At 35.7% G+C, this 9,982-nt stretch overlaps 1 protein-coding gene across 1 annotated transcript; it reads right to left on the reverse strand.

The window, feature by feature from the left end:
* Positions 1-42: 42 nt before the first annotated feature.
* On the reverse strand, positions 43-4,902 carry LOC135087910 (integrator complex subunit 2). The gene is made up of 7 exons (XM_063982764.1): positions 4,413-4,902; positions 3,947-4,320; positions 3,678-3,862; positions 3,227-3,575; positions 3,058-3,130; positions 2,447-2,630; positions 43-2,013 (listed from the first exon to the last, which is right to left on the reverse strand). The coding sequence occupies exons 1-7, from the start codon at positions 4,700-4,702 to the stop codon at positions 106-108; spliced, it is 3,363 nt and encodes a 1,120-aa protein (XP_063838834.1). The 5' UTR covers positions 4,703-4,902; the 3' UTR covers positions 43-105.
* Between the last annotated feature and the right edge of the window lie 5,080 nt (positions 4,903-9,982).

The following is a 9,982-nucleotide window of genomic DNA, read 5'->3' on the forward strand; positions in this document are numbered from 1 at the left end:
AATACCAACTTATCATACAGGGTTTGCTAAATAAAAAGGGAATTGGCCTTATTTAATACTTTATTGATGAAAACTTATGATTATGTATTCATGGAGCTCTGATATTTAATACAATTTATCGTTCAAAAGAGCTTTATCTATAATTTCAGACATGGTTAACTTTATATCTCTGCATAAAACCTCGGCAACTAAAACTTTTGAATCACTTTCCTTTTCCGCACTCACGTACGCTCCTTCTCCTAATATTGGAGTGTCGTTCCAACAATGGCCGAGAGAGGCTTGCGATTCGCATATTCTTCCAAGTTGCAGCAGCAAAGAAGTGATGTCATCTAACAAAGATGGGAAAGCAACACAAATTCGAACAAGTGATTTTAAAACCGGCTGGAATAACTCTAAACGCAAGTCACATGGCAACACTGATAAAAGCGTTGAAAGAGTGTTCACGCATAGTCGAGCAATTGACATTGCTTTAGGTAACGCATACTGTATTGACAAGTGAGACACAAGGTCGACGGCGAAGATTTGCTTTTCTAATGAAGCTTGACTTAGAAGTTCAGGTATAAAATCCAAACAAATATGCATAGATGGGATTCCCTGGACGGTGACTGGTAGCAATTCACGAGGGTATCCTTGAAAATGTACCAATTTTGCCAATGAGGGCTCAGAAATGAATATTTGATGAAGAAATGAACAAATAATGCTTCGCACCTCTCGCAAAGACCACATCAATTCTGGTTTTGATTTGTCCTCTGATGTCTCTAAACAAGCTTCCAATAAAATTTGTAAAGCGGCACTCTCTTGGGCGGCCACAAGAGCATTCTTCAACTCTTCTCTCTCGGCATCCGACGTCAGCTGTCCACTTTTTTCCAACAAGGGTTTGTCTAATAGATGCCGGCTGAGTTGACTCCTTGAAGCCGCCAAGCTTGCTTCTAAGATTCTCAATATTATTTTCAGAATTGGACCACATCTAAACACTCGTATGTCACAGCGAAGTACTTGTAAAGGATCCAAAAGTACATTTTCTTGGGTTACTATAACATTGCCGTTAAGGTCCAATAGAGCATTTATTGTCATTATCCAAAGACATCGCGGCAATACTGTATTGAGGCGTAACCAAACTTCACGATAAAGCTCCTGGATATGTCGCGGTACTTTGTCTCCCAATACACTTTTGAAATATTTCACGAATACTTCGGCAAACGGCCATATGTCGGTTGGATTTTTACTAAGCATAGCCTTCAAAATTTTACCAGTCTTATACGGGTTTTCATCGATGCTGTTGAAAGCTTCGTTGATAGCGGTTTCTGTCAGATTGATATCAACTTGAAGGCGGCAGGATCCGAATACTTGGTCATCCATCCAATCGTCTACGAGAGATAGCTGAGGGAAATGTGTCGCTAACAGACGGAGCAGAGGACTGAAAAGGCACCCATAACTCAACTGATCTTTTTGGGCTTGATGTAACAGATATTTTATTGGAAGTTCAGATAAAAACGCAGCAGAGTAACTTTTAACTTTTCTTCCATTAGCGATAAGGGTTGCGGCATTCGCTAGTCTGACATCTTCGTATAAGAGGAGGTAATAGATGAGCAAAAGTTGAGAGGCTAATGTGGGTTTCTCTATGTCAATATCAATCGGTGTTTCACCATTTTCAATTTCCATTGGGTTTACAGGTTTATTCTGATCATCGAAATTGGCACCAAATATAGAATTCCTGAAGACTTTCCTGATTTCTTCTTCAGTTATTGGTTTGTTAACATATTCGTTGGTGCCTTTGTTATTGATAATAAGAATGGAGTTCACATAGACTTCAACAAGAGCAGGCATAACAGGATGCAGAGGTGCTATACAGTTGCAGATCTGTCGATAAATCCATGTTTTTATGGGGACTTTATGTTTCGAGAATGCTCTTGACTTGAGCAACTGGTGGATACAGTGCACTGGAAGGTATCCAGGTATGTTGCTGTTGAGATTTGCTGTGACTGGGACCTTTACTGCATGAGCTGTTACCACCTGAAAATAGCATTGGTATATATTAGCAACGATATTTAAACAAGCATAAAGACAAAACAGGTCTTCATATAGTTGACCAACACTGGAATGCCAGATATGACATCGACAGGAGCTCTATACGCGTCCCACCATCGCGACGCGTCCCGCGTTTGTTCGAGGGAAGCGCGGGTTGCTGGGAATTTGATCCGAGCAATCCAAGCGTCATTATTGTAGAGTGAGTGTGCACTCATGGATAATTTTGCGTGTATCGCTAACACTCAAACGTTAGCGGAAAAATAGTGGGGCGCGTTTTCGTGAATGGAACGATCTATAATAGTTCCGATATTTGCCACTTGACGTTTCAGAAACGCTTGGTAAGTGTAATTACATAGCAAGAAGATCGTTCAATTCATAGCAGGATAGCCCGAAAGGACTTAGTCTAAAGTGTACTAACCTGTTCCGTGAAGATCTCCTGCGTGAAGGCCTGCTTGATCCTGGTGAGCCCGTTGGGGCGCACGGGCACGCGCATGCCGAGCGTGGCGCACACCAGCTCGCCCACCGCCGGCAGCTGCCCCGAGTGGAAGTGGATCGCTATCAGCAGCAGCATCTCCCCGAACGACGCTGTCACTTCCGAATTACTGGAAAATAACAAATTGTTATACTCATAGAGATGCCAATTTGCGCTAAGTTCGAAACTCAGTGTCGCATTAGAAATTCACACACAAAGTAATCAATATATGTGCTCATTATCTACTGCGGTATCAGTATTCAATGTTTAAATTATGACGTCGCTGCTGTCATCATTGCTGTTATGAGCAATGTGTTCTGTTTTTGGGCATATTGCTGCGGCACCGGCCCCGCCCCCTTGTCACGTCTCCCTTTAGTTTCTGTGATTTGTGGTAATACTGATAGTCCCAATAACTTGTTTTAAGAGTGGGTTCACCACCATAGTCCAACAAACGACGAGATTCGAATTTCGAACTACCGATCCTCGAAACGGCAGTCCGACACTGTCACTGTCGGGTTACTGTCGCTTATACGTTAACTTCTACAAGGAAAACATACCTTTCAAAATAAGCTTCCTCTTTAACCAACCACTGCACCCATTCTATTGCCTTCTTCTCATGTTCAGGAGCAGCTGTAAAGATAAAAAGCATATACAAATAAATACTTTGTTCATTAAATCCTCAAACTAATGATGGATGTTAAAGTTCATTTGCTATGATAAACTTACACATTAGGGATGGACAGGCTAAAAGCATACACAAACTCAATGACACAAAACGGACACCAGCTGGAGTTGGTGGAGGTTTTTGTGTCACTAGTCTCAATAGTCCTGCTACTTCATCATCTTGGAATTTTATACCAGCAATGCCTCTGAGAGCACAGTAAAGTCGCAATAATGCAGAGGCCTCTACTCCTGCTGTGGCATTTTTCAGTCTGTTCAGCAGATCTTGGCGTAATTTTGTTAAAGCCAAATGACCATCTCCTTTTCCTCTTTTATGTGAATTTCTCAAGAAAGTTGCAAACCAGGCTCTGGTTGTCTGATCAGAACCCAGTAAAAGACCAGACATGAATGACACCTGTAAACATTAAAATAAAATTTACAAAATAAAGATAAATAAATAGGAGCTGTACATACATTTCATCTAAAATTTTATCTGTAACATTTATACATGACATACCAAGTCATCCTGGTGATGAGTCAGAGTAAGAGTGATGATCAAGGATGGCAAGCGGGAAGCAAATGCAGCTTTTGATCGCACATAAGCTGCTATGTATGGACAAGCATCACATAGAGCCATAAGAGCTTTAGCTCTCACTCCTCCTTCTTCACCCCTCTCAGAATTCAAAACCAATGATTCTGCCACTGTAAAAAAATAAAAAGGTAATATTTTAATACAAAAAAATTGCAATCATATAAATATCAAAGATTATAGAATCCATTGCTTACCTTCTTGTAACATGTCTGGCATGTTGGCCACCACCCAAGATATTATAGTTGGTCCTTTATTGACATGAAGAAGTACTTCAACAACATCACAAATATTCAGTAAATTCGAAAGTTCTGCAAGACTTATACAAATCACATCTGTAATTTCTTCCAAATAGATATCATTATCAAACAGCTCTGACGGTTTGATGCCACTATCAGAATTGGAACTCCTGTTTTGATTAAATTCTGACAGTTGTGCTTGCATCTGCAAGATTTCAGAGAGTACCAGCCTCACACGTCGAGTTGAATCTGATTGTTCGAAGTCACTTGCAATACCATTGACTATACTCTGGACCAAAAAGGATTCAGTGCATTGCGAGCCGCTTTTTTGTCTGCAATTTAAATAATGATTTAGAATTAATTCTTTACAACAAATAAAACAAATAATATGAATTTTGTATTGCAAGGTACAATAATAGCTTACCTCATTTGTTGCTCTTTCTTCAGATCTACTTCCAAAGCATGAAACTCTATTGATAAAAGCGACACTATAAAGTTGACCAGGTCGATTCCAGCTAGTAATGTTAGGACATCTTTCTTGTTTTCAGCACAGTAATTGGTTGTATCCAATGGAGTTATCAATGCCATTCGAACTAGACATGGTATAACAGGTCTTATTTCTTCAGGAGGACATGACATAAGTGTTTCTATATCAATATCTTTTATGGCTTTGAATACGTGAGGTTGCACAGGTCGCATAAATGTTAAATCCATGTTTATGGGTTATGTTCTACGTTTTGTTAAATAGAAGGAAACAAAGATATTTTCACGATTACATTGCACCCGTTATACCGTGCTCAACACGCATTATCATTTTGTAACAATAACTCTTTAAAACAAAAAATTAATAATAGCATTGAACACCTCTGAGAAATAGTATTTTGACCATAGAGAAAAGTAATACATAGGAAATAGAGAACCCTCTCTGTCAAATTTTTGAGCCTACTAATTGACAGCCTGGTGTTAAATTCCCTGTACTTAACCTACGTACGTAACGCTCACATACATACATAGTACACGCACACATACATACATAAAGTCCACGCACACATACACACAGTCACACAGTTCACGCACACATAGGCCCTCATAACCTTCAAAGAATTATTGTTTTTATGATGTACAATGTAGAATTTTTTCAAATCCATTATTTTGAAAATATTTATCTTTATGGTGTACGTATTGTATTATTTTCAAAACAATGGATTTGGAAAAATTCTACATTGCACATGGAAATGCAAATAAGTAAACAAAAACTTTTGAATTTAATAATTTTACTTTATTTATGAACACACATAATATTATACACCAAAAGCATCTTTTCGCAAAGTTTTCAACACTAAAAAAGCATTTGCACATTGAGAAAACTCAGATCACTTGTGAACATAACAGAAAGTTTCTTCGCGATTCACGAAGGAACGAACAAAACTCCGATGAACCAGAACAGCAGCAGGTACGAAGGAATGAACTTGAATTTGACTCGACGACTCTTCAATACTTTAATAGGGCCACAGAAAACTTAAATGATGGCTAAGAAAACAAGAATGCATTTAACTTATAACAAAAACAACACCGGCCATTTTGGAGGAAAAACAAAGTTGCCATATGTTAAATAGTAATTTCTACTACTCTATTATGTAAATTATAACAAAAATGTCAATGTTCAGTTTTAAATTAAAACAAATTAATTTCATTTAAAAAAAGTTTTCACATTGTAATTAACAATATTCTCAAATATATTTTAATTAAGAAAAAAATGAAAATATGAAGGAAACAGGAGCAGCGACATCTAGAGCGTTTTAGGGTAGTTAAAAAGTATTTGAATTTGTTCACCGATGTCGCTGTTTGGAAGCAAGTTTCACTTCGATGACCGTTGTATGGAAGTTTCCACACCCTGATTTTGACGACAGCCGACGCCTTTTATTTTACCGTTTGCATCAACAGCTGGCAGTAGTGACACTGACAGTCACAGATTATCAATGTAAATGAAATGAAATTGTTCCATGAAACCGCACCTTAATTCTATTTTGTCTCTGTCTTTCTCTATCATTTCCTCTTGGCGGGAAAGTGAAGCGTCAAGTTCTGCAGTTTAGTTTTATTTTCTAAAAAAATTGTGTTTAGTCGACTATTATTGGGTATTATTGGTGGATTATTAACTATTATGTGTTCGTGAACGTGCATAAGTGTAAGCAAATGAAACAAAACAGTGCAACATAAGTTTTCAAATTCTTTCAAGTAGTTTAATTATGAAGTCTCAGTAAAGCACCACATCCACAAACTCAAGAGGTGTGAAGCGATATCATCTAACATTCTTCATTACATGATTTTTTACCTTCTCTTCACTCTGCAATGGATAAAAAGAGCGCGGATTGCTTAAAAAAATGTTCCCGCCGTCGCAGTCTCACCCTACATGCTACCAGATGGCGTAAAGCATTTAGAAATTAATACACAGTTAAAAAAGCTGAAAGTTTGTCAGCGTATGCTCTTAATGTTAGAATGTTGGTGAATCACGAAGTTTGGGTCATCGTGGTTTTGGCAGCTACCCTAAAAAAACTGTCTGGCAAAGAGTTGGAACTGTCAAAACTGATGAGGAAACTACTTATTTATTAATTATTGCCCAAATATAATAAATAACAATCAGCTTTTATGGTATAACGTAAGCCTAACTTTTACGGTGGCTTTTTCTGTATATTCTAGACTGTAATTCTTCTTACGTTATACCAAAAAATCTGAATTTTATGCATAATATTTGGGCAATGATTAGAAGTTGTTTCCACATCAGCCAGATAGTTTTGACAGTTACAACTCCATCCGTTCTTTTTAGGATAGCTGCCAAAGCCACGTTGACCCAAACTTCATGATTCACCAGCATTCTAACATATTGGGAGCATACGCTGACAAACTTCCAGCTTTTATAAAATGACGTAGGTCTTCTGGCGTTCACCAGCTCTTAGTCTATTATTTTTAATTGAATATATTACAATGATTACTGGATATTTATTGGATTTAGGCCCCTCATAATGGGTTAAATTCTAAATTACAGAGTAGTATTATTATTTTATTAAGAGTAATTAGAATTCAGAGACAGACTAGGACAATATCCATGTTTTCTGTTTTGATACTACTGCGCACTGCATTAAGTATTTTTTCTGTTCAATAATCATTGAATTCGGAGGCAAATTAATTCTAAACTTAAATTATTTAGAATTAAGAATTCATTTAATTCCTACAGTTACAACAGGATATTGCAAAATTCCCACGGGAACGGGAGTTAGCGGGAAAAACATTTGTATGAAAAAATCTAAACTGCGTAAGATAGATGAAGGGGGTAAAACGGGATCCACGCGTACGAAGTGGTGGGCGGCCGCTAGTGTTAAATAAAATGGTAAGTAAATTTTTTTCAGACGAGATTTCCAATAAATAATTTTATTGGGAAATCAAGAATAATTTATTTAGTATTTAAGAAACATATACAGTGTGAGTCACGTTAAAGTATATGTACCTACATATGAAAATAGATGAAACTAGACCTATTTTTATCGACAAAAAAGAGGTCAAAATTTTTTTGAGATTTTTTTTCTTACAATTACTTATTGTAAAAAAAACTTAATAACTTTTAAACTAAGCGGTATATCCTCATAAAATAAAAACAGTAATAATGCTAAATAACAGGCGATACTAAAAAAATACATAAAATACACAAAAAATGTAAACAAATAATAAAACTTGATACTTTTTGAAAAAAAATCTGCTTTTAAATTCGTGTTTTTTTGGTTATTTGATAGATTTCTCCAAAAAATGCCCTTATAACAGGTGGTTTTTATTACTTTGTATTATTCTCTATATTATCTTTGTAAAACCAAAAATCGCATGTCTCTATCCCTATCACAACATTTGCTATGATCGTTTGAACAAAGGCCTGCCACAACATTATTCTCCGCTACAGGTAGAGACAATTTTAATTTTAACTAAAATGCTTATTTTACTTCGAAATCTTTTGTTTTTATATGTAATCTAACTTGTCTTTATCAAAATTACAAATCTAGAGCCATTTTCAGTTTCGTTGTTAACGAAGCGTTGAATGGCGCGCCCGGAGAGGCTTAGTTCAAACGATCATTGCAAACGTTGTGATAGGGATAGAGACATGAAATTTTTGGTTTTACGAAGGTAATACGATAGAGAATAATACAAAGTAATAAAAGCCACCGGTTATAGGGGCATTTTTTGGAGAAATTTATCAAATAACAAAAAAACATGAATTTAAAAGCAGATTTTTTTCAAAAAGTATAATTTTTTATTATTTGTTGGCCATTTTTGTGTATTTTATGTATTTTTTTAGTATCGCCTGTTATTTAGCATTATTACTATTTTATTTTATTAGGATATACCGCTTAGTTTAAAAGTTATTACGTTTTCTTTACAATAAGTAATTGGAAGAAAAAAATTCTTTAAAAAATAAAAAATAAAGTCTTAAAAAATTTGTGACCTCTTTTTTGTCGATAAAAATAGGTCTAGTTTCATCTATTTTCATATGTACACTTTAACGTGACTCACACTGTATAGTACACCTCCGAGGCTGCGGACAAGTACCACCGTTACAAATCGAATCTCCAAATAAAATAAAAAATTAATTAACTTCAAAACAAGGAGGAGGTTTTCAAGTCGGTTTCATTTTATGTACGAGTATGTTTCCTCCCTGATTACTCTACGGTCTGCTCATTCAGTAGTTTTTTCAGTATCCTGAAATTACGCACTTGCCATATTTATTTTCTCAAATTTAGATTCGAATCCATATCTGTACTTAAATTCAAGAGATGTTAACCAATTTAGATGGTCTTACTCAGGGGTCTCCAAACTTAGATGCCATAATATTTTTTTCGGTATGTTACAAGGACCATTATAATTTTAATTTGTCTGCCCACCTATGTAAACATAGGCTTTGTCTTAGGCTGTCGCGGGCCGGATTGATGGCAGTGGGGCCGGATATGACCCGCGGCCCGTAGTTTGGAGACCCCTGGTCTAACTGAAAGTATACAGGGTGGAAACGATAAGTGATCTCAATCGATTATTTCTAAACTATACAAGATACCCAAAAACTGGTTACTGATCCTGAAAATGCTTCACGAGCTCTCAAACGGTACCAATAATAGGTTACAAAATAAACTGAATCTATCCGAAAATTCAATGTTTCCAGCTCCCATACATTTAGTAAAACCACATAATATTAAAAACTATACAAGATATTCAAAAACTGGTTACTGATCCTAAAAGTGCTTGACGAGCTCTATCAAACGGTACCAATAATAGTTTAAATTACTTAAACAAAATTTAAACCCATCTTCAAATACGTAATTTAGAAAAAATATTGCACTGAAAATAATAATTAACTTTTAAAAAAAATAAAACCGACTTCAAATGCGTGAACACAAAAAAAAACTAAAAATTAAAAATATTGCGTATAAAAAAGTTCATCCCCAATTTTCCACCCTTGGGGGTGAAATATTTTCTTCAAATTCGCATGAAACCACCCTTTTGATAATACCTATTCAACAAAAAAATAATCAGTCAAATTGATTTATAATCGGCGGAGATATTGCGTATAAAAAAGTTCATCCCCAATTTTCCACCCTTGGGGGTTGTTTTTTCTATTATTAAATTTAAATGGGACCACCCTTGAGGTATTACCTATACGCCGAAAAAAGATTTGTTCAAATCGGTTCATAATTGGCGGAGTTATCGCGTAACAAACATAGAAAAAAAAAAAAACATACGGGTCGAATTGAGAACCTCCTCCTTTTTTGAAGTCGGTTGAAAATTTAAACGAGATAAATGAATGTATTATTTAGGGTTGCTACTAATAACTGAATCCAAAATGAGTTGTTAATGAAAAAAAAAATGTTTTTGATGAAAAAATAAAAAAGCCTTGTGATGTTTGTGTAGGTAAAAAAATACATAAGTATTGAATTAAAATTTAAAGACGCGTTTGTACTTAAT

This window comes from Ostrinia nubilalis, chromosome 3 (assembly GCF_963855985.1).
Source record: "Ostrinia nubilalis chromosome 3, ilOstNubi1.1, whole genome shotgun sequence".
NCBI classification, from domain to species: Eukaryota; Metazoa; Arthropoda; class Insecta; order Lepidoptera; family Crambidae; genus Ostrinia; species Ostrinia nubilalis.